Source organism: Rhinoraja longicauda, chromosome 15 (assembly GCF_053455715.1).
Source record: "Rhinoraja longicauda isolate Sanriku21f chromosome 15, sRhiLon1.1, whole genome shotgun sequence".
In the NCBI taxonomy this organism is placed as follows: Eukaryota; Metazoa; Chordata; class Chondrichthyes; order Rajiformes; family Arhynchobatidae; genus Rhinoraja; species Rhinoraja longicauda.
This window is the reverse complement of record NC_135967.1, coordinates 48,078,320-48,103,973: the sequence shown is the minus strand read 5'-3', so window position 1 is coordinate 48,103,973 and position 25,654 is coordinate 48,078,320. Positions and strand designations below refer to the sequence as shown.

At 44.0% G+C, this 25,654-nt stretch overlaps 1 protein-coding gene across 1 annotated transcript; it reads left to right on the top strand.

Annotated features, from left to right (window-relative positions):
• The first annotated feature begins 1,886 nt into the window (after positions 1-1,886).
• On the top strand, positions 1,887-25,597 carry LOC144600296 (sodium- and chloride-dependent neutral and basic amino acid transporter B(0+)-like). Its single transcript, XM_078411863.1, has 13 exons — positions 1,887-2,040; positions 4,908-5,039; positions 8,048-8,215; positions 9,800-9,938; positions 11,305-11,437; positions 13,498-13,638; positions 16,007-16,235; positions 17,700-17,825; positions 19,181-19,299; positions 21,700-21,799; positions 23,903-24,012; positions 24,110-24,280; positions 25,400-25,597. Exons 2-13 carry the CDS (start codon positions 4,934-4,936, stop codon positions 25,595-25,597), a joined length of 1,740 nt encoding a protein of 579 aa, XP_078267989.1. The 5' UTR covers positions 1,887-2,040; positions 4,908-4,933.
• The last annotated feature ends 57 nt before the right edge of the window (positions 25,598-25,654 follow it).

Here is a 25,654-nt window from a genome sequence, read left to right as displayed (position 1 = left end):
AACTAGCTGAGATGGGGCATCTTGGTCGGCATGGGCAAGTTTGGCCGAAGAGTCTGTTTCCATGCAGTATGGTGCGAACACTCATAAAATTCTGATCATTGGCTCTTTGATCCAAGGCTAACTTCCATTACTATTTATAGTTAACTGTGGGTTTCAAATTAATGCAGAGTTGGGCAGACTTTTCAAGATTATCGTATATGCTAAATTATTGAACAGATTACCAATTCTACCTTAAGAGAAGTGAATTATCCAGTTAGTTTGTGCCATTTCTGATCAGCTTCCTATGCTCCTGATTTCAAAATGGAAAATCAAAAATGCACGATACTTGCACTTTGGCACTTCTTCTATCGCGTCCATCATCTATGTTTCAAATGTTCGGCCAGGCTCTTGCACAGTTGAGTGCTCCAAAATGAAAGAATAATCCTTCATCTATAAATTAATTAACAACATAAAAATTCTTGGACCCTGGATCCACCAGACTCAGTAGACCAAGATACACTTCTTTTAAACAGTGTAAGGCACTTGCCTCTGGCTGTGCAAGACGTTTTCCCAGGAGTAGAAATAAATTGCTATTATTCAGAATCAAGAGAGGACAAAATTCAAAGGCATTGGATGAAGTAATCTCAACAAGGACAACTTAAACATATCGGAGAATCGTTTATCATTGCCCCAAAATGGAGGAGAGAGAATTGGCTTTATCCATCCATGGCTGTCAAGCACACAGTCCAGGTTTGACAGTAAGTATTTGATCAGGAATTGTCAATAACATGCTGATGATCTGGGCATTTTAGTGATGTGTTGCAGTTCCCTGAGGAGTTCAGAAGTGATGCAAACGGCCGCTATTTCCTGGTAAATGAAGAGGAGTGCCATGTTTCCGTGGATGTCCAATCCCTCCATACTTTCACCTCCTACTGGGATAACTTAAGGGCCCTTCCTTGTTCCTGGACCACAGCCCCTGTCAGGCCTTCGATTGAACACTCTTTGCCTGAACCCTAACATTGAATAACTCCTCTTTAAATTCCCCTCACTTCTCCAAATAAGAGATATTGCTAAAGGAACCTATCAAAATCCAAGCCATATCTGTGTCTTTATGGGACAGGTAGGACATTTGATGGTCACATTGATGCCTCTCCTTACTGAACGATTGATCAGCAGGGAAGTAGGCCTTTCCATACCAACCCCTTCGCACAAGTTCTAGTCTCCTTATCTGCCAGCTTTCCATTCTCCCAGTTTTTTTCATCTCTGTCACATCCACTGTGACCATATTGTGCCTCACACAATCTGAAGATATCACAGCTATCACCTCTACCATGGATTCCGTTCCACTATAATTGACATCAACTATGTCTGTTCCAAGATGTCCCATCGAAGCAAGTTCCATATGTCCACTTTTGGTCCACATCCCTCTAAACCTTTCCTGTCCATGTACCTGTCCATATGTCTTTTAAATGTTGTTTGTAATATTTGCCTCAATTACCTCCCTTGGCAACTCGTTCCATATACCCATCACCCTCTGAGTGAAAACCTTGCTCCTCAGGTTCCTTTTAAATTTTCCCCTCTCACCTTTAACCTACGATTATGCCCTGGTGGTAATTTCCTGGTTCTTATCACCTCATCTTCCCCCTTTTACGTCATCTTAAAACCATCATTCATATTTCTATCTTCTATATCTAACGACAATGTCTTATTTGAGTTCATTGACTTGAAACATCACCATGTTTTTTGCTCCACAGATGCTGGGTGACCTGTTGACTATCTTCAGTAGTTCCACTTCTAAAGCTATTTTTTGCATATTTTTCATTGTTTCTGTAAACTGTCCCCCTGTTTGTTTTGAATACATATCTAATGATGACTAACCAGTTGGTCATTTCCCCTCTCTCCCCCAGTCCGCCACCGATGGACACGTGGGTGAAAGTGATGAGAACGTGGAGCGAGGTAACTGGTCCTCGAAGACCGACTACCTGCTCTCTGTGATCGGCTGTGCTGTGGGTCTGGGCAACGTCTGGAGATTCCCTTACCTGGCGTACAGGAACGGAGGAGGTACTGTAGAGGTTCCACAATACATGAGAGGGAAATTCAGAAGAAAAGCCAACAGTTCATTGATTTATAAATAGCATTAAACTCAAAGAATGTTAATTATACCAAGTTCACAAGGAGAACCCAAGAAGCAAGTACTTTAGTTTCATGTCCCACCCCGGTCTCCATTCCCATTGGACAGAAGATACAGAAGCTTTAAAACGCACATGACCAGACACAGAAACTACTTCTTCACCTCTGTTATCAAGCATCTAAATGGTCTTTCCATTAGCTATGGGTATCAGCCGCAGTTTGCATCACTTCTGAACTCCTCCGGAAACTGCAACACATCACTAAAATGCCCTGTTGCAGATATTGGACTTTGTCAATGGAACTGCTGTGCTACAATGCTGAAAACTATATGTTGCACTATGTATCTTCCCCTCCGCTCGATCGATTGTACTTGAGTTTAACTCGATTGCATTTATCTACCTGTTTGGATAGCGTGTAAAACAACGATATTCACTGTACCTTGGGACACGTGAAAAGAATAAATCTGAACCTAAACCTATTACAATGCAAACAAGGCGGTTCCTAAAATATCTCTGTTGAGCTAGAAATATGCAACCCAAGATTCCTCTGTCTTCAATAGTTCTGTAAACGTTTAATATATTTTAGTCTTTTGCAATGAGAAAAATCATAATTTACACAACTTCATAATAAGGATGTGGTAGAATAGAAAGGGGACACAGGAGAGATCAGCGTTTACGTTTAAGTTGAGGTTTATTATTTTCATGTGTACCAAGGCACAGTGAAAAGCTTTGTTTTGCATTCTATCTAATCAGATCAGATACAAAACATAGGTACAATCAGTTTAAACTCAAGCACAATAGATAGAGCAATCTGGAAGTCAAGTCAAGTCAAGTCAAATTTATTTATAAAAGCACATTTAAAAACAACCCACATTGACCAAAGTGCTGTACGTCAGAGCAGGTACTAAAAGCACAATAAGAAACAGACATCACAGCACACAGGCACAAAAAAAACTGTTCAAAGGGAGCAGCACAAAACAAAACAGGTACAGAGTGCAGTTCTCAGTTTAGTTTAGAGATACTGTGCGGAAACAGGCCCTTCAGCCCACGGAGTCCGGGACGACCAGCAATCCCTATACATTAACACTATCCAATACACACTAGCGACATTTTTTACAATTATACCAAACCAATTAACCGACAAACCTGTCCATCTTTGGAATGTGGGAGGAATCCGGAGTACCCGGAGAAAACCCATGCAGGTCACGGGGAGAACGTACAAAATCCGTACAGACAAGCACCTGTAGTCATGATCGAACCAGGGTCGCTGGCACAGCAACTCTACCTCTGTGCTACCGTGCCACCATAAAGCATAAAAATCTAAACCTAAACAAGTCAAAAGAAAAGTCCTGACCCAAAATGTTACCTATTCATGTTCTCCAGAGATGCTGCCTGACTAGGATTGCCAGCTATCCCGTATTAGCCGAGACATCCTGTATATTGGGCTAAATTGGTTTGTCCCTTACGGGACCGCCCTTGTCCCGTATTAGGCCCAGGGGGCATTGTAGGCCCGGACGCTGTTGGCCCAGACAGTGTAGGCCCGGACACTGTAGGCCTGGACAGTGTAGGCCCAGACACAGTAGGCCTGGACAGTGTAGGCCCGGAGGCCCGGGCACCACCTAACGGAGGTTGCCTATCAACCCGCCTCCCATCCTGGGCGACCGCCATCAGTGGAGCGGGAGCACGTGGCTGCTGGCTGGGTGAGGTCATGTGGGGCGCGGGGCGGTGACGTCACTTTTTGTCCTTTATTCAGGAGTGAGAAAGTTGGCAACCCTATGCCTGACTCACAGAGTTACTACAGAACTTTGTGCTTAAACCTAAAATGCCAAGTGTTTGATCCATCCTGGCTTTCCCCTGATATGCCCTCCAGCAAATATGTCAGTCTTCACATTAAATTAAGAAATAGCTCAGAGAAGGGCAGAGTTCTTAACCTGGCCATAAAGTCTTATTGTCCTGGTGGCAATGCAGGGTCGGCCTGGCCAAGTGTAGCCATTTGTGTCCTCCATTGCTCGGTGCTACTGACCTCAGACGGGGTATCCATTCCAGCCGAGCCCCTGGCTGCTGCAGGGCCTCCAGTGGCCCACTCGACTGTCGAGGTGTATTGCACAGCCTCTCTCAGCTGGTCTGCTCACCGGCCCTTTGTTCCTTGTGTCTGCCGCTGCCATTGAAACCCTTCCCCTCCAGCCCTCCGGGATGAGCAGGGCAGGGCAGGGCCTCTTGGGGCCCCCTTGCTGCCGGGGGATAGGCAGGGCACTACAGTCTGCTGCGCGGATAGCACCTGAGGTCAGGATCGAACCGGAGTCTCCGGCTCTACCGGCTGTGCCACTGTGCCATTCCCACCACTCTGCAATCGCTCTTCAAAATAAAATATGTAGTCAATCGAGAATTCAAATAAAAATCAAAAAATACTACAATTGCTGGAAATCTGAAATAAAACAAAACTAAAATGCTGGAAATATTCGGCAGGGCAGGCAGCATTTATGGTAAGTGAGACAGTTCTTGAATTTTCTTGAATAAAATTAAGTTAATTTTATCCATTGATGTGGATGCAAATAAGACTATATTTGTATAGAGCTGGAGAGACAGAATGGTAAATAGACAATAGATGAAAGATGAAATAGCCAAAATGAGTGATTGATGAAGGAAATGATAGACATTGGAGAATAGACAGATACAGAGACAGATGGATACCACCAGGCACAGGGCCTAAGCTGTGGGTGTAAGATGTTTTAGTTTGTATCCTTCTCTTTGCCCTGAAGGCTTTTATTGCCCATTAAAATTCTTCATTGTATCTTCCAGGTGCATTTCTTATTCCTTACACGCTGATGTTGGTGCTGGCTGGGATGCCCGTATTTTTCTTGGAATCCTCCCTTGGGCAATTTGCCAGCCGTGGCTGTATCCATGTGTGGAAAGCTGTGCCGATTCTGCAAGGTTATTGTGAAATTATCAGCATCTCAACAAACTTGGTCAAAGTTTAGAACAGAATATAGTGTGCAGGGAGAGGATGAGAGAGTGGTATAATACAGAACTAGTATGAACGGGTGATTGATGGTCAGCATGGATTCAATGGGCCAAAGGATCTGTTTCCATGCAGTATCACTAAACTAAGCTAAACTAAACTAAACTATACTAAACTATTCAAGCGGAATATAAGGTGCTGTTCCACCATTGGGTGTGGCTTCACTCTGGCAATGGAGTTGGCCCAGGAACAATAGTCGGTGTGGCCACGGGAAGGGGAGTTGCTTTAAGCCACAATATTGTGCTTAAGTTTTAGAGCAACACAAACCATTTTCATTCCATGAGAGAGTGGTCACTTCATAAGGGTTTGTGGTAGTTCCACAAAGGAGTTCAGATGTCCCTGTTATCATTTCCAAACATCCACGCAGTCAGATCCTGCTTTCTCCCTCGCCCTGTGGAAACTTTCTCTAACTCTTAAAACCTTCAAATGTGGATTTTTGTTAAAGTGTAAAGAACACGTTAAGCATTGTAAATTATCACGTATAAAGACATGAGCAGGTACAAGTATTTCAAATATTAACATAAATTTAGCAATTCCTTAGGTTTACTAGGTTAATTCCCAGAATGGCGGGACTGTCATATGTTGAAAGACTGGAGCGACTAGGCTTGTATACACTGGAATTTAGAAGGATGAGAGGGAATCTTATCGAAACGTATAAGATTATGAAGGGGTTGGACACGTTAGAGGCAGGAAACATGTTCCCAATGTTGGGGGAGTCCAGAACAGGGGGCCACAGTTTAAGAATAAGGGGTAGGCCATTTAGAACGGAGATGAGGAAAACCTTTTTCAGTCAGAGAGTTGTGAATCTGTGGAATTCTCTGCCTCAGAAGACAGTGGAGGCCAATTCTCTGAATGTATAGAGCTCTTAAGGATAGCAGAGTCAGGGGGTATGGGGAGAAGGCAGGAACGGGGTACTGATTGAGAATGATCAGCCATGATCACATCGAATGGCGGTGCTGGCTCAAAGGGCCGAATGGCCTACTCCTGCACCTATTGTCTATTGCATGATGTATTTCCAGTTCTGTTTGCACCACTCGGTGGGCTCCTTTATTGTTACTTCTTTTCCAGATCAAGTTTAACACAGAACACAGAACAGTACAAGACCTGGCCCATCACCCACAATGTCTGTACCAAGACTAACTCTTACCTACCTGCATATAATCCATATCCATCCATTCCCTGCGTATCCTTGTGCCTATCCAAAAGTCTCCAGAATGCCACTATGGTATCTGCCTTGGGCTGAATGGCCAACTCCTGCACCTATTATCTATTGTCTAAACTTTGCCCTCTCACCTTACAGTTATACCCTTTAATATTTGATACTTCCATCCTGCAAAAAAATCATCACTGATTACCCTATCTATGCCTCTCATAATTTCACCAGTTTTTATCAGGTCTCCCCTCAACTTCCGGCTTTCCAGAGAAAACAATCCAAGAATGTCCAATCTGTAGCTAATATCCCCTGATCCAGGCATCATTCTGGTGAACCTCATCTTCACTCTCTACAAAGCCTCCGTATCCTATCTGCAATGGGGCGACCAGAACTACACGCAGTACTCAAAATAAGGCCCAACCAAAGTCCTATAAAGCTGCATCGTGACATCCTGACTCTTATGCCTCCAATGAAGGCAAGCACACCATACACTTTCTTTACCAGTTAGCTCAGCTTTCACTGCATTTGTATTGATATAATCATATCCATTCAGTTAAATTCTAGGCTAGAAATTTTTCCAAGAACCTACACTAACCTGGTGCAAATCTCAAAGGAATTATCAAATATCCACTCTTTGCAAACCCGTGTGTGAATTTCATGCACACTGCACACAGGCGTCTGTAGACCATAGGTAGTCCAATTTGTCTCCATATTGTCTCACATTGGTGGGGGGCTCTTACAACTGTAGTTTACTGGGGCTATTTTGACAGAAATTTGCTTTCAAGTGCTTGGGAGCAATGGGGAGGGTGTTGTGCAATATTGACCCTTGGGCGTGGACTTAGGATCTACAGGATTTAGATTTAGGTTTATTATTGTCACATGTACTGAGGTGCAGTGAGAAGTTTTGTTTTACATGCTGGCCAATCAAATCAGATAATACCATCCATAAATACAATCAAGTCAAATCTAAGTGCAATGGGTAGAGCTAAGTGTAAGAAGCAAAGTGTAGAATATAGTTCTCAGCCTTGTCATAAGGTCATAAGTGATAGGAGCAGAATTAGGCCATTCGCCGCATCTAGTATACTCCGCAATTCAATCATGGCTGATTTATCTCTTCCTCCTGCGTAGGAAAATAATTGCAGATGCTGGTATAAATCGAAGGAATCACAAAATGCTGGAGTAACTCAGCGGGTCAGGCAGCATCTCAGGAGAGAAGGAATGGGTGACGTTTCGGGTCGAGACCCTTCTTCAGACTTCACAGTCTGAAGAAACTCCTAACCTCTTTCTCCTGCCTTCTCCCCATAACCCCTGACACCCTTACTAATCAAGAATCTATCTATCTCTGCCTTTAAAATATCCATCGACTTTGCCTCCACAGCCTTCTGTGGCATAGAATTCCACCGATTCACCTCCCCCTGACTAAAGAAATTCGTCCTCATCTCCTTTCACTGGAGGTCCCAGCCCTCTAGTGAACACAGATCAGCCTGATCTGAATCTTTCCAACATTTTAGTAACAAAGGCCTCCTGTACAGTCAGCTGAATGTAAATTCAGGGCTACCCTGATGTTGTACAGATTTCCAGGAGCACTCCAACACCTGTGTTATAGGTTCCCCAGCTCATTAGTAAAACTAACCTGTATATAATCCTTATCTTGAGGGGCAGGAAAACCCACAGAAAGCTAAAACTATGATATCACAAAGTGTGTTAAATTGAAATTGCAATATATTTCTATAAATTTCTAATCCAAACTCTATGTTCTGTTCTAAGGTGTGGGGATAACTATGATGATTGTGGTTACATTTTCCAACGTTTCCTACATCTGCATCATCGCCTACAGCCTGTTCTACCTCTTTGCCTCCTTCCAATCGCCCCTGCCGTGGTCAGACTGCTTCAGCTGGTGGGGTCCGGATGAAACCTGCAGTCGGACATCCAGAGGTACTGTGTTAATATCTCTAAAAGTTCTGGATTAACTCAGTGAATCAAGCTCCCTATTGCCTGCCTATGCACTTCACAGGTGCTGCCTTGCCTGCTGAGTTACTCCAGCAGTTTGAATCTTTCTTTGTTAACCAGCACCTGCAGTTCCTTGTGTCTCCATATTAATGTCTGTTGTGTAACAACTGCGGAGCAAACGTTAATCTTTCAATCTATCAGTCTGAACAATTGAAAAATTTGGACTGAATAAGAAGACCTAATTAATCTTATTGTACAAACTAGAACTGTGTGTGATGTATGATTTTGTTCATAGGTTATAGGAACAGAATTAGGCCATTTGGCCCATCGAGTCTACACCTTTCAATCATGGCTGATCTATATTTCCCTCTCAACCCCATTCTTATCATATCATATCATATCATATATATACAGCCGAAAACAGGCCTTTTCGGCCCACCAAGTCCGTGCCGCCCAGCGATCCCCACACATTAACACTATCCTACACCCACTAGGGACAATTTTTACATTTACCCAGCCAATTAACCTACATACCTGTACGTCTTTGGAGTGTGGGAGGAAACCGAAGATCTCGGAGAAAACCCACGCAGGTCACGGGATCGAACCTGAGTCTCCGGCGCTGCATTCGCTGTAAAGCAGCAACTCTACCGCTGCGCTACCGTGCCGCCGCCTTCTGCCTTCTCCCCATATCCCTAGACACCCTGATTGGTGTTGTGGGTACCAGGACTGCAGGACTGCAGGTAATGGCACGAACCACCATATTTTGATTAAAAACTTCCACATCAATGCCTCCATTCCCAATAGGTTTTGAATTTTCCAAGAACATATAAATGGAAGCAGGAGCAGATCATTCAATAATGATCTGTCTAAATGTACCTGTCTAAATGTTTCTTAAACGTTGCGATAGTCCCTGCCTCAACTACCTCCTCCGGCAGCTCGTTCCATGTTCCATACACCCACCACCCTTTGTGTGAAAAAGTTACCCCCTCAGATTCCTATTAAATCTTTTCCCCTTCACCTTAAACCTATGCCCTCTGGTCCTCGATTCCCCTACTCTGGGTAAGAGACTCTGTGCATCTACACGATCTATTCCTCTAATAAGAATGTTATTAGCAGAATTGCTGTGATATTTCACACTTCATGGATGGGGGAGGTTTAGAGGGATATGGGTCAAACGGGCAGGTAGGACTGGGATAGATGGGACATCTTGGACGGCAGGGGAAAGTTGGGCTGAAGGGCCTGTTTCCGTGCTGTCTGACTCTATTCATCTTACGGATTGGAGGTAGTTTCTTCCATTGGTTGTTGTAAAAGATATTTAGATGGGAAAATATTTACCAGTTTCTTGCAGAGTTGCAGGATGTCAGATTATGTAAGACTGCTCTTTGAAGGAGGCAGAACAAGTGTAATAACTGAATAGAGACACAAGGAACTGCAGATGCTTGAGGGGAAAAAAACCAAAGTGCTGGAGGAATTCAGCAGGTCAGGCAGCATTTATGGACAGGGCATGTTTCAGACCAAAACGCCGCCTGTCTATTCCCTTCTCAACCACACTCCATCCACGTTTTCCAGACCCGCTCTGTAACCTCACTCTGGACAGCGGATATTCTGAAGTCGTTAATACAACCTGGCTGCAGGCAAACAACAAAACTTGTTCCAATGGATCAGAAATCCATGTTCATCACCAGGGCCCCACCGAGCAATACTGGGAGTAAGTAATTTTAATTAAGTTTTAATTCAATTATATTTATACAATGACGACCTTGTGAAATGTTTTAATTAATTTTCTTTATATTGAATGTAAAAGTCACCCAGTAGACCCTCTATATATTTATTTATCCAAGTTGCACAATGTCATGTCATATTTTCGATGTCCTTGTAGCTAATCCCTCTAATCCAGGTAAACTTCTGTTTCGTCTCCAAAGTATCCTGTTATAGAGCGACCAGGACTGCACACAATACTCCAAATTTGGCCAAAGCAAAGTCCTATAGAGCTGCAACATGACTTCCTAAAACCTTACACCCAGAGTGCCTACCGATTCAGGCCAAGCATGCCTTATAGCTTCTTTACCGTTCTATGTACTTGTGTTGCCACTTTCAGGGAGTTATTGGCCTAGACCCCAAGATCCCTTGGTACATCAAGGCTGTTAAGGTTCTGGCATTAACTATATACTTACCCCGTACATTTGACATCTCAAAGTGCAGCATCTCACAGTTACTCGGATTATACTACAAAACCCTCCCCATCTCCTTTTTTACCCCAACCCTTCCCCCATTTCCCTCTCTCCCTCTCCCCTGTGCCACACCTGGACTCACACCTGTTTAGTTTAGTGATAAGCTTTTGTTTGTGTGCTATCCAGTCAAAGGAAAGACTTTACACGAGTATAATCACACTATCCACAGTGCACAGATATGGGATAAAGTCTGATAGATTCCAGTGACAGTGCTTTGTTGGACAGAGAACAAGACACCACCAGAAATCTCTGCAAGCCACCCCAGCATTCACTTTTGAAACAAAGCATTATTTTTCAATCAACAATAATTGCAATATGTGTTTGGCAGCAGGTAGTGTTGCTGTCTCACAGCTCCAGGTATCTGCTTTCAATCATGACCTCGGGTGCTGTCTGTGTGGAGTTTGAATCTTGTCCCTGTGACAAAGTGGATTTCAACCAAGTGCTCTGGTTTCCTCCCAAATATGACCTTTGCCATTAGCTGGTGGTTGTAATCTACCTTTGGCGTAGGTCGTAAGTGGTAAATGAACCAGAGTGGAGGTGCTGCACATGTGAGCAAGAATGAATGCAAAACTACAGGTATATAATGACAGGACAAAGATGGGTGATGATAGACAGCATGGACCTGATGTGCTGAATGGCCTCCTTTTTATTAGAGGAACCAAACTGAAAGAATAATTGGAAAGATGTCAAATGTCAACTCCAAATTCTGTTCCAATTCATTGCAGACTTTTATTGTTTAAATCCAAATCATTAATTGAGCATTCTATTGGTTTATAATCTAGCCGTGATGTGTCATGAAGAAAGCTGTTAAATGATATGTTTTCCTGGTGTCGTTTTGTTCAGTAAAGTGGCTTTACGGCGGTCAAGTTCCATGGATGAGACAGGGGAGATAGTCTGGCATTTAGCTCTCTGCCTGCTCCTGGTCTGGCTAATTGTTGGGGCCGCCCTGTCTAAAGGAATCAAATCTTCAGGAAAGGTAAAAGTAATACAATGAGTTTTACAGTTCTGAGCATGTAACAATACAGCACAGGAACAAACCCTTTGGCCCACAATGTCTGTGCCGACCATGATGGCAAGTTAAACTATTCCCATCTGCTTGTACATGGTCTGCATTCTCCCACCCATGCCTCTTCATGTGCCTGTCTAAATGCCTCTTGAATGATGCAGTTGTATCTGCTTCTATCACCTCGCTGACGATGTTGCCAGGACTTCAGGGGTTGATCAATACGGAGAGGTTGGGCAGGCTAGGACTTTATTCCTTGGAGAGCAGGAGACTGAGGGGTGATCTTGTAGATCTTATAAGATCATGAGGATAGATAAGGTAATTGCATAGAGTCTTAGATGCATAGAATAGTAGGAATCAAGATCAGAGGACATAGGTTTAAGGTGAGAGCAGAAAGATTTAACAGGAACCTGAGGGGCAACTTCTTCACTCAGAGGGTGGTGCGTATATGGAACGATCTGCCAGGGGAGGTATTTGAGGCAGGTTCTATCACAAAGTTTAAAAAACATTTGGACAGGTACTTGGAAAGAAAAGGTTTAGAGTGATATGGGCCAAATGTGGGCAGGTGGTACTAGTGCATCTTGGTCCGCACGGGCATGTTGAGCTGACGGGCCTGTTTCTGTGCTGTATGACTCTATAATCTCCCCTGGTAGTACACTCCGGTCGGCCACCACTGTCTGGTAAAAAAACATGCCCCACACATGCCCCTGGAGCAGAGAAGGCTGAGAGGGGACATGATCGAGGTGTATAAGATCATGAGGGGCATGGATAAGGTAGATGGCGGGGAACTTCTTCCACTGGTGGAAGGTTCAACAACGAGGGGACATAGATACAGGGTAAGGGGAGGGAGGTTTCGGGGGGATGTGAGAAAGAACTTTTTCACCCAGAGGGTGGTTGGAGTCTGGAACTCACTGCCTGGGGTGGTGGTGGAGGCGGGAACACTCACAACGTTTAAGAGGCATTTGGATGGGCACTTGAAATGCTACAACATTCAGGGCTACGGTCCAAATGCGGGAAAATGGGATTAAAATTAGACTGTGTTTGGTAACGGGCGGCGCGGACACGATGGGCCGAAGGGCCTCTTTCTGTGCTGTAGGACTCTATGACTCTATGACATCTCCTTTAAAATTTCCACCTCAGAGCTATTTCCGCAGGTATTTGACATTCCTACCATGGAAAAATGATTGATTATCAACCCTACCTATGCCTTTTATAATTTTCACATTGATTCATCTTGAAACAATATCCGACCCAAGTTCAAGGCAGAATGGTTCTCTTGACTGAAGGTACAACAGCATCTCCTCATACATCCGGTTTGTGCCCTCATTCCAAACACTCAAGGCTCTGAATCTGTGACTCTGGATGAATTCCCAGTTGTGAAGGAGGGCTGGTCAGGGCTGGCCCAGGGGTTGGGCAGTTCCACGGCCTGGTTTCAATGGTCAGGGAGAACGATGAAGAAACCTGATCTATTTTCCAGTTTCAATATATTCATTGCTAAACAGTGAGATAAATTGAGGAGAATGTTATTCTGTCATTTTAATTTGGCTAAGTGGAGACATAAAGAACTGAAGATACTGGTTTACAAAACAAACTACAAAATGCTGGAGTAACTCTGCGTCAGGCAGCATCTCTGGAGGACATTGAGAGGTGACATTTAGAGTCAGGTCCCTTCTTCAGACTGAATCGTGTTCCATGTTGTCCTGTTCCATCCAGCTCCACACAATCTCTTATTTCGCAAACTTTATCTCCCTGCTACAGACCTACTAATACTGAGGTGGTAAAGATCAGCAGTCTGAAGAAGGCTCCCGAGATGAAAGGCTGCCTATCCATGTCCTTCAAAGATGCTGCTGACTCGCTGAGTTACTTCAGTGCTTTGTATTTTTGTTGATTTGTTTTAAAAATGCACTTCACGCAATAATTTAATCGAATTCATTATCTGCCCTAACTACAGTTCTTCGAATGAGTCCTTTAATTGGATTCAGTGGTGTAGATGTACAACACAGGACAATCTAACCATCCCTCTCCCTGACCAGGTGGTTTATTTCACTGCAACATTCCCCTACGTGGTTCTGACCGTACTTCTGATCCGAGGACTGACCCTGGAGGGAGCCTGGAAAGGGATTGAATTCTACATTGGAAGTCAGTCAGATTTCTCAAAACTGGCTGATGCTGAGGTAATCTCACCAGGGAGAACTCCATATGTTGGGTTCAATCAAATGCCTCTTTGTTTTGCTAAATTCCCTTGTGTGCTGAACAAATTATATTTAACATTTATAATACATTCCTGTTCACATTCTGGAAAAGCAATATCAATTATCACAATTTACATCTGTCAAACCAAATTTCAAACTGAGACCTTGTCATGCTGACCATCCCAGTGTTTGCAGGTAGGGAGAGAGGATCGGAGAGACTCATAGTTATACATTGTGGAAATAGGCCTTTTGGCCCAATTCATCCATGCTGAGCAAGAAACTCCATATACGTTAGTCCAGCCTGCCAGCATTTGGCCCATTTCCCTCTAAACTTAAACACAGCATTCACCCTATCAATTCCCTTCATGATTTTATGCACCGCTATAATGTCACCCCTTCACTTTGTGCACTCCAAGGAATCAAATCCTAGCCTGTCCAACTTTTCCTTAGGACATTCAAGTCAATAGACAATAAACAATAGACAATAGGTGCAGGAGGAGGCCATTCGGCCCTTCGAACCAGCACCGCCATTCAATGTGATCATGGCTGATCATTCACAATCAGTACCCCGTTCCTGCCTTCTCCCCATACCCCCGGACTCCACTATCTTTAAGAGCTCCATCTAGCTCTCTCTTGAAAGCATCCAGAGAATTGGCCTCCACTGCCTTCTGAGGCAGAGAATTCCACAGATTTACAACTCTCTGACTGAAAATGATTTTTCCTCATCTCCGTTCTAAATGGCCTACCCCTTATTCTTAAATTGTGGACCCTGGTTCTGGACTCCCCCAACATTGGGAACATGTTTTCTGTCTCTAATGTGTCCAATCACTTAATAATCTTATATGTGTCAATAAGATCCCCTCTCATCCTTCTAAATTCCAGCGTATACTAGCCTAGTCGCTCCAGTCTTTCAACATTCGACAGTCCCGCCATTCCGGGAATTAACCTAGTAAACCTACGCTGCACGCACTCAATAGCATGAATGTCCTTTCTCAAATTTGGAGTCCAAAACTGCACACAGTACTCCAGGTGCGGTCTCACCAGGGCCCTGTACAACTGCAGAAGGACCTCTTTGCTCCTATACTCAACTCCTCTTGTCATAAAGGCCAACATGCCATTAGCTTTCTTCACTGCCTGCTGTACCTGCATGCTAACTTTAGTATTCTTCCCCATTTCCTAACTTGACACCATTTTGAGATTCATTGAAAGTTTTCCGGTTCAATGTTTGTGATGGCAGAGAGCCGTGTCCTATGTTGGTTACCATTCCCTGGCTGACGCACGTTGCTGTCACTGGTAGAAGGCAGTCTCCTCCGGGGGGAAGAATTGTTATGTGTGGAAACAGCAGGATCGGCCTCAACCAAACTGACTTCAGCTTTGTCAAGTCACCAGCTTTTGGACTGAGAAGGGCATGTGATGCAGTCCGGGTGAATTTAATGTCAGCTCACGTACAGGAGGAGAGAAAAACTGAGGGACTGAAAGAGAGACAGGTTAAAAAGTAACAGGTGGTGTTGATTATAATTCATTTCAAAACATCTCCACTGACAACTGAGGCATGGATAGGTTAAACAATTTCTTTGTTCCGTTGTAGGTATATATTACAATTAAACACAAGGCTTGTGACTCTCTTGAGGCATAGATAGGGTAGGTAGTCAGAACCCTTTCCCCAGAATGGAAACATCGGAGACTGGAGGGCATAGCTTTAAGGTGAGAGGGCCAAAGTTTAAAGGAGATGTGCAGGGCAAACCTTTTTACATAGAGAGCAGTGGGAGCCTGGAACACGCTGCCGGGGATGGTGGTGGAGGCAGATGCGATAGTGGCATTTAAGTGGCTTTTGGATAAGCACATGGATATGCAAGGAATGGAGTTCTGTGCAGGCAGACAAAAGTGTGGCACAATCACTGTGGGCCAAAGTGCCCCTTCCTGTCCTGTACTGTTTTGTGTTCTATGGAACTCTAATGGAATTCCTCATTTGTAAGAGAGGTGTACTGTGGCAGAAAGGGTCAGGACAGTAACTTACACTTACCACATCATTTAAACAGGGATACAAGCCTTGAACTTTGTGTGTTGAGTTTACTTTGCTTCCACATGATCTCGAGTCATCTTCTCCAGAGATGCTGCCTGATCCATTGACTTACTCCAGCACTTGGTATCTTTTTTTTAGTCTGGAGTAATTGTGGTGATACTGCATGAAAATATATTGTTCACCAACAGCAGAAAAGCTTTCAGTCTTTGTCTTTGCGTACTCCTATAAAGTTGTTTATTTCTGTTCTGCTTATATTGATTCCAATTTTAATTCCACTAAAATCATTTAACCCATTCTGTGCTGACTAATTCTGTCTTTGTTCACCAGGTCTGGAAAGATGCTGCAACACAATTATTCTACTCACTTGCAGTGGGGTGGGGGTGTTTGATAACCCTGTCATCCTACAACAAATTCCACAACAACTGTTACCAAGACACCATCACTGTCTGTGTGGTGAACTGTGCCACGAGTGTGTTTGCTGGATTTGCCATCTTCTCCGTCCTGGGACACATGGCTCACGTACAGGACAAGCCTGTTTCAGAGGTGGCTCAGTCAGGTAACTGTGGTGCCAGAATGATTGTACTTGAAAACAGTACCGGAGTAACTCAGTGGGTCAGGCAACATCCCTGAAGAACATGGAGAGGTGATGTTTTGGGTTGGATGCCTCCTTCAGACTTATTGTACTGGATGTTGATGGAGCAGGGAACTTCACAGCCTGCATAGGAATGGTATGCCATTGAATCTACACCAGAAATGTCATGGTAAAGTAGAAAAACCCGAAATGCTGACCACTGACCAGAGGGTTAGCTTCATTAGTTAGATGTCTTTCTGCATCTTCATCTCAGTTTTACTTTCTTTCACTTGCTGGAAATGGAATCTGATCATGGAAAAGTGAGGGTTAAGGACTGTCGAGAATGTTGGCTCCAGAGGAATTTCTCCCTCACTACTTTTTACGTTTGGGTTTATTATTGTCTCATCTGTACAGAGTGAAAAGCTTCATTTTGCATGCTGTCCAATCAAGTCAGGTATACCATACATAAATACAATCGAGCCAAACTCAAGTACAATAGGTAGTGAAGGGGAAGATAGAGTGCAGAACATCGTTCCCAGCATTCTGGTGCATAAGTTCACTACTTTCTGTATATTGGCAGCATATGGGTGACACAGTGGCACAGACATAGATCAACCTCCTCACCACGCCAGAGAACTGGGTTTAATCCTGACCTTGGATGTTATATGTGTGGAGTTTGCATGTTCTCCCTGTGACCATATGGGTTTCCTCAGAGTGCTTCAGTTTCCCAAAGATAAGCGGGTTTGTAGGTTCATTGCCCTCAGTGAATTACCACTAGTGTGTAGGAAATGGATGAGATAGTGGGATAATCTCGAAGTAGTGTGAACGGGTGCTCGATGGTCAGCGGGAGTTTTTTTAGGTTTTTTTAGATTTAGAGATACAGTACGGAAACAGGCCCTTCGGCCCACCGAGTCCGCGCCGCCCAGCGATCCCCGCACATTAACACTATCCTACACACACTAGGGACAATTTTTACATTTACCCAGTCAATTAACCTACAAACCTGTACGTCCTTGGAGTGTGGGAGGAAACCGAAGATCTCGGAGAAAACCCACGCAGGTCACGGGGAGAACGGACAAACTTCATACAGACAGCGCCCATAGTCAGGATCGAACCTGAGTCTCCGGCGCTGCATTCGCTGTAAGGCAGCAACTCTACCGCTGCGCCACCGTGCCGCCCTATTCATTGGTGAAAGGGCCTGTTTTCATGCTGGATTTCTAAACTGAACAAACCAAATTGAACAATGAATTATACATGAGAGACCAATGAAGTTTTATTAATAAATATCGCCAGTCAAAAGGAGCTCGACCCAAAATCTCATCTATCCATGTAATTTGTGTCCAGTTTATGATCTATTTCTTTTAAAGATAACTATCTCTGAATCATTTTACTACTGTACTGTTTGCCTCATTGTATGACTGGATCATTTCCATTGTATCCACTGTTCAGGTTTCGGTTTGGTTTTCATCGCCTACCCAGAGGCTCTTGCACAACTGCCGTGGGCTCCTCTATGGTCCACTTTGTTTTTCTTCATGCTACTCACTCTAGGACTCGACACTCAGTTTGCAGCTTTAGGTGAGAGTTTTGTTCCTTTATTCACCCCATGTCCTTCAGGTTAGATGAAAAGAAGCAACAAAAAGGACACATCTACAGGCAACATTTCCGGTCGGGACCCTTCTTCGTGTCACTTGCAGATGGCTCCCAATCTGAAACGCCACCTGCCCATTCCCTCCATAGACGCTGCCTGATCACTGAGTTACTCCAGTACTTTTTGTCTACTCAAGATTCCAGCATGTGCCGTAATGAACAATGCAGATAAATGTTATTTATCTCAGTGATTATGAGCCTGTCTGTTTGGCATGTAATTCACTGCCCTGGTCTATTTCCCAAGACACTACATTTCTCTGCCTGAGCCCTGCACCTGTTGTATTGTGTCCCAGGATAATAATTGTGTAGTCTGGGGCATTTCGTTAAATGTTTGCCACAACCAATGTAACAATACAATCCAATATATCTTTATTGTCATTATACCCAGGGGTACAACGAGATTGGGACTAATAGCACATCCATGTCTGGATGCAGGGTGTTGAAAAATTGTACATAGATGGAAATATCAAATACCAGAGAGCACAGCTTTAAGGTGATAGGGGCAAAGTTTAAAGGAAATGTGCGGGGAAAGTCTTTTCACACAGAGGGTGATGGGTGTCTGGAAAGACGTTCTTGCCTTAGAGGGAGTACAGAGAAGGTTCACCAGATTGATCCCTGGGATGGCGGGACTTTCATATGAGGAAATACTGGATAGACTGGGCTTGTACTCGCTGGAATTTAGAAGACTGAGGGGGGATCTTATAGAAACATATAAAATTCTTAAGGGGTTGGAGAGGCTAGATGCGGGAAGATTGTTCCCAATGTTGGGGGAGTCCAGAACCAGGGGTCACAGCTTAAGGATAAGGGGGAAGTCTTTTAGGACCGAGATGAGAAAACATTTCTTCACACAGAGAGTGGTGAGTCTGTGGAATTCTCTGCCACAGAAGGTAGTTGAGGCCAGTTCATTGGCTATATTTAAGAGGGAGTTAGATGTGGCCCTTTTTGCTAAAGGGATCAGGGGGTATGGAGAGAAGGCAGGTACAGGTTACTGAGCTGGATGATCAGCCATGATCATATTGAATGGCGGTGCAGGCTCGAAGGGCCGAATGGCCTCCTGCACCTATTTTCTATGTTTCTATGGAACGCACTGCAAAGGGTGGTGATGGAGGCAGATACGATAGTAGCATTTAAGAAACCTTTAGAGAGACACATGAATGTGAATCATGTGCAGGGAAATAAAAGTTGGTCTCGTCATCATGTTCGGTCTTTCCTGTGCAGTACTACTTTACATTGTATTTTTTATGTTCTATTAAATCAACTTATTTCAAATTTCTTTTTAACAGAAATAATTATAACAAACCTAGTGGACCAGTTCCCGAAGCTGCTGCAATCGAAGCGTCTTTATCTGACCGCTGGAGTTTGCTTCCTGTTTTATTTACTCGGTCTTGTGTTTGTAACGGAGGTATGGTGCCCTTTAGTATATTTCCACATGTCCTGCTCGTTATAACTCCATGAAGTCAGAAATGTGAGTAAGGGATAAAGAAGGATCTATTCAAATGGACAGATTGTGCTTCCAATTGATTGATGTTGCACCATGATGGTGTGGGACTGACTGATCTCTCATGGAAGGGGAGATCTGAAAACATCATCTATTCATGTTCTCCAGACATGCTGCCTGACGCGCTGAGTTACTCCAGCACATTGTGTCCTTTTTTGAACTCTCATGGAGTCTGCTTGAAGGATGAAACTCAACCTACACCTCATTCTCATTCCCTGGAGTGATTAATTAGATTCACAGTCATCCTTTCGGCCCAGGCTGTGAATGTGGGTAGATTCTCCTCCCTGGACTGCCACAATAGTCTGAGGTACCTGCTCAGTGCTTGCTCACACCATGGCTTAGTGCTTTCTTGTCACACTCCCCCCCCAGGAACTTCCGTGAACATATCATAGGCAATGGTTTATGACTGGCAATGTCAAATCAGGCACTGAAGATGACGCAGGCAAGTTGGACCCCTTGGGGAGAAGGCACAATAGCAGCAAGGAGCGAGACCCTATCCCGAGGGAGTTTTTGAATATACAGGATCCTCACCAATGTCTAACAGACTCTGCTTCTGTGAACCGTAGGACCGGTAGTCCATGGTGCCATTTCCCAGTTTAGTTTAGTTTAGTTTAGTTTGGAGATATTTCAAGGAAACAGGCCAATGGCCCACCGAGTCCATGCTGACCATCGATCACCTGTTCACACTAATTCTATGTTATCCCACTTTCTCATCCACTCTTGAGAAACCAGAGGCTATTATCAAAGGCCGATTAACCAACAAAGCTGCACGTCTTTGGAATGTGAGAGCTAACCACAGCACCCGGAGAAAACCGGAGCATCCAGTGGAAATCCGTGGTCACGGAGAACTTGGACACCCGAGGTCAGGATGGAACCCGGGTGTCTGGCGCTGTGAGGCAGCTGCTCTGCCAGCTACACCACTGTGCCACTGTGCCACCACTGGTTCTGGAGGACTGTAATGTGTTGTTGGACACCTGAGACCTGAGCTCACTGGATCAACATAATTCTGCATGGACCCAATTGGTTATAACGTGCTTTCGATCAGGAACTGGGGAACCACTTCAAAGTTACTTTGCAAATTGACAAGCAGAAAAAATGCTAAGCTGTCTCAGGAAAAATAAACTGTTCCCATGTAGCTTTGTTGCAGTAATCAGGCACCAAAGATCAGGGTCCTGATTTTCTCATGGTAACTGTCACCTGACCCAGTAACTTTAATATGGACGGGGTTGTCTTTGGATGTGTGGAAGCAATGTTCTCCTGGGTCCACGCTATCATAGAATCAGGGAGCACAATTCATCCATCGGCCCAACTCATCCATGCAGATCAAGATCCCCACTTAGCTAGTCCCATTTGCCTGAGTTTCGCCCATATCCCTCAAATTATTTTCTATTCATGTACATATCCAACTGTCTTTTAAATATTGTTATTTATCCTGCCTTAACTACTTTCTCTAGCAGTTCATTCCATATACCCACCATCCTCCGAGTGAAAAATTGCTCTTCAGATTCCTATTAAATCTTTCCCCTTTCACCTTAATCCTATGTTCTCTGGTACTTGATTTCCCAATCCTGGGTACAAGACTCTTTGCATTCATCCTTTCAATTCCCCTTCATGATTTTATACATCTCGATAAGATCACCCCTCAGCCTCCTATAATTCTTAAATGGTTCTGGAGTACCCAATCAAGGATTGAAATCATATTCTGACCAATTCAACCTATACAATACAAATAATTTCCCAATTCATCATCTTTATATCCAAATCCCAACTCAAAATGTCACCTATCCATGTTCACCTCAGATGCTGCCTGACCCGTTGAGTTACTCCAGCATTTTGTGTCTAACATCGCACGGCGCGGCTCGGCCGCGGGACTTAGCTGCGCACGGCTCGGCCGCGGGGCCTTCCGTCGCCCGGCTCGGCCGCGGGATGTTTCAGCGCCCGGTGCGGCTCGGCCGCGGGGACTTCCATCCCCTTGCGGGGACTATGCGGGTCGGTCGGGGACGAGCTGTCTGTCCGTGGGCGTGGGGAAGAGAGTGGAAGTTTTGTTGCCTCCATCACAGTGAGGGGGTGTTTGGAGTCACTGTGATGGACGTTTGTGTTGGGGTCATGTGTCTTGTGTTCTTTTTTGTGTATGACTGCTATGTAATTTCGTTCGGTACCTTGGTACCGAATGACAAATAAAGCTCTGTTGAACTGTTGAACTGCTCACAGATTGGGTCACATTTCTCATATCCTATTTGTCTTGCATTTTGAAAGTTGAAAGTTTTTTTTTTATATAAAGGGCTATTTTCCTTTTACTGTTAGGCTGGAATTTACTGGATAAATTTAATTGATCATTTCTGCACTGGATGGATTCTCATTACAGTAGCTCTGCTGGAACTCATCGGTCTAAGCTGGATTTATGGTAAGTATGGTGTTTAATTTAGGTCTTTTAGTTTTAAAGATTTGTATCTTGGGAAAGGGCCCTTGGCCCCTCGAGTCCACGCCAACCATCAATCACACATTCACTAGAGTTCTCTGTTATCCCTCCTTTGCATCCGCTCCCTGTACACTAGGGGCAATTTACAGAGGATCACTTAGCTGACAACGCGCTTATCTTTGGGATTTGGAAGGAAATGGGAGCACCCAGTGAAAATCCACAGGTCACAGAGAGAACATGCAAACTCCACACAGACACCACCCAAACCCTAGTAAGGCAGCGGCACTACCAACTGTGCCATGTACCATAGCGCTGAGTGAGGCAATTAAACGAATTAATTAAACCAATTTGCTAAGAACACATTATTAGAAGGAAAAAGAAACTGGGTGGTCTGATACAAATATCCTCTCATCTAAAGGCCAATGGTGAGGAAAGTACTCTCCTCTATTGTCAAAGTCTTTTCCCCCTCATTATGAGACAGACCAAGGTATCTGCATCTAAAGAATGGTCCTGACCAGCAAAGTCAACTGTCCATGTTACACACAGCAGCCACTGTGGAGGAGGGAATGAACGATAGGAGGCAAGCAAGAGTACTACTCTGTCCCAGATGGTGCTGAGCTTCCTCGGATTTGTTGGTGCTTCACACACTGAAGCAAGAGGAGAGAGTTTGATCACATTCCTGGCTTTGCAGATAGTAGCTCATCCTCTGAGCTGCTTTAAGTAAAACACGTAGTGTTGGAATAGCTCAGCGGGCCAGGCTATGGAGGAAATGCGTAGATGTTTTGGGTCGGGACCCTTCTTCAGATGCCCTCCATAGATGTTGCCTGACTTGCTGAGTTCCCCCAACACAATATATTTTACTCAAGGTTCCAGCATCTGCAGTTCCTTGTCAAAAACTTCTCCCAATCCAAGACATTCCTTCTTCTCCCAATGACAGGTAGAGGGTACAGAACCTTGAAAGCGCGCACCACCAGACTCAAGAACAGCTTCTTCCCCTCTGTTATCAGGCTTCTGAATGATTCTTCCATAAGTTTGGGGACTGTTCAATTCACCTCTACCCCATTGCAGACATTGGACTTTATTCCTGGAACTGATGCGTTAAAATGCTGAGAACTATATTCTGCACTCTGTTTCTTCCCCTTTGCCCCATCTATTGCTCTTGAGTTTGGCTTGATTGTATTTATGTATAATATTATCTGATTTGATTGGATAGCATGCCTAAAAAGCTTTTCACTGTACCTCGGTACATGTGACAATAATAAACCAATTATTTGTCTCTGATTTGAAATCCTGGGAACATTGTGCTAATGACTTTAATGACCTGTCCAAGAAAAGACCTCTTGTTTCATCCTGTTTCCCACATTGGCTATGTTGTCATTTATCCAAATCAGCCTTCCCTCCACTCAAGGTGAAAGGGGGATGACTTACTAGGAGCGTGAGAGGCAGCGTTTTGACTCAGATGGTTGTGGGTATATGGATTAAGCTACCAGAACAAAGGGTGAGCAAAGAGGAAGCTGATTGAACTTTATTGCCTTCCATCACAGTGAGGAATGTGGAGTCCGCTGTGGTGGATGTTTATTTTTAATTTTATTTTATGTGGCTGTGTGTCTTGTTGCTTTTCACTTAGTATGGCTGTATGGTAACTCAGATTTCACTGTACCTTAATTGGTACGTGACAATAAATTGATCTTCAAATCTTGAAGAGGTAATTGAGGCAGGAACTATAACAGCACATAATAGACATTTTGACAGGGACATGGGTAGGAAATGTTTGGAGGGATATGGGCCAATCACAGGCAGGTGGGACCAGTAGAGATGGGGCAGCTTGATTGGCCAGGAAACGTTTGGTCAAAGGTCCTATTTCGTGGTGTATGACTCAATGACTCTATTTGCTCAATTTCTTCAAACCACTGTGACCTTCAGTGTTACCACTCTGTGCGAGTTGTCACCTCCAGGTACTGTGAGTCTGAGGATCACCACTAGCTTCTAAAGGGCTATCAAGGATGGACTTTAAACGCTGACCTGCCAGCAGTGTGAGAGGGGACAGAACATGTGATTTTAGTATCTCTGCTTTCCTGTTGTCCACAGGGGTGAACAGATTTATCAAGGACATTGAGATGATGATCGGGGAGAGGAGCTGGGTGTTCTGGCTGTGGTGGAAAGTGTGCTGGTGTTTTATCTCGCCGTGTTTGCTGGTGGTAAGGTCACATCTTCTAATGATTTTAAACTGAAAATAATTGAATCACCGGCAAACATTAATTTTCTGATCTGTCTCTGTAAAATCATTTAAAACAGGTAATCTTAGCCTGGTCTTTGGCGACATTCACCCCACCAACATTTGGACTCGTTCAGTACCCCGTCTGGGCAGTAGCACTTGGCTGGTGTATGATCATCGTCTGCATTATGTGGATCCCCATCATTGCCATCGTGAGAGTTGTCCAAGCTGAGGGCTCAACTTTGTACCAGGTGAGGAAACACCTTCACATCTTTTAAAGAATGAATCCATGAAATGATGCTGAAGTTGATGTTAATTCAGCAGATTGGACAGTATGGCTTCACCATGTGGAAATATTGGATCTAGATATATTTAGCAGTTGGAAAATGTGGAAGTTCTATCAGAATTGTTGGGGATTGAGTAGAATTTCCACTTATTCCACGCATTTGGAGTATTGTGTTCAGTTTTGGTCCATGGCTTTTGGCTATAGCAAGGATGTCATTAATGTGGAAAGAGTTTAGAGAAGACTACAAAGTTGTCGCCAGGATTTGGGGGCCTGAGGTAGAGGGCAAACTTGGGCAGGCTAGGACATTATTCCTGGAGCACAGGAGGCTGAGGGGTGATCTTTTAGAGGTGTATAAAACCATGAGGGGAATAGATGGGGAATACACAGTATCTTTTATCCATGGTGGGGGAATCTAGAACCAAACGATTTAGATTTGAAGTGAGAGCGGACAAGATTTAATATGAACCTGAAGGGCAAAGTTTTCTGTGTGATAGGTATATGGAATGAGAAGCCAGAGGAGGTAATTACATAGAAACATAGAAAATAGGAGCAGGAGGAGGCCATTTGGCCCTTCGAACCAGTACCGCCATTCATTGCGATCATGGCTGATCATCCACAATCAGTAACCTGTGCCTGTCTTCTCCCCATATCCCATGATTCCACTCGCCCCTCGAGCTCTCTAACTCTCTTTTTAATTCATCCAGTGAATTGGCCTCCACCTCCTTCTGTGGCAGAGAATTCCACAAATGTTGAGCCAGGTACTATAACAACATTTAAAAGTGTGAGTTATAGGAAGATGTTGGGCAAGCTATGACTTTACTCTTTGTAGTGCAAGAGGCTGAGGGGTGAATTTATAGAGGTGTATAAAATCATGATGGGGATTGATTGAATGACACTTTGAAGCTGTGAGGCATCAACTCTACCACTTGCAAATGCTGACATATTGGAGTTTGCACAGAGGACTATAATATATAATATTTTGGGAACACAACAAAATATGATTAGAATCAGGGGCATTATCTTGTGTGGAATATTGAGAAAATATCAACTAGAAATATGAAACTTTTCACTTTCCTTTCCACAGAAGCTTTGTACTGCTTGTTCATCAGCTCCTGATTGGGGCCCGTACTTGAAAGAGCACAGAGACGAACGGTACAGGAACAAGCCAAAATCAACTGAAGTTTCTAACCAACTGCTCCTTCTTCCGACTGACATAGGAACATTCAAGGAAGTTTCTGTTAAACTTGTAAGCCATGGCTTGAGGTCTTTAGCTGATCTATAACCTACGTGGGTGTTCCTTGGAACAGCCAGCAACTCGCTGAAACACACAAGGGCATTG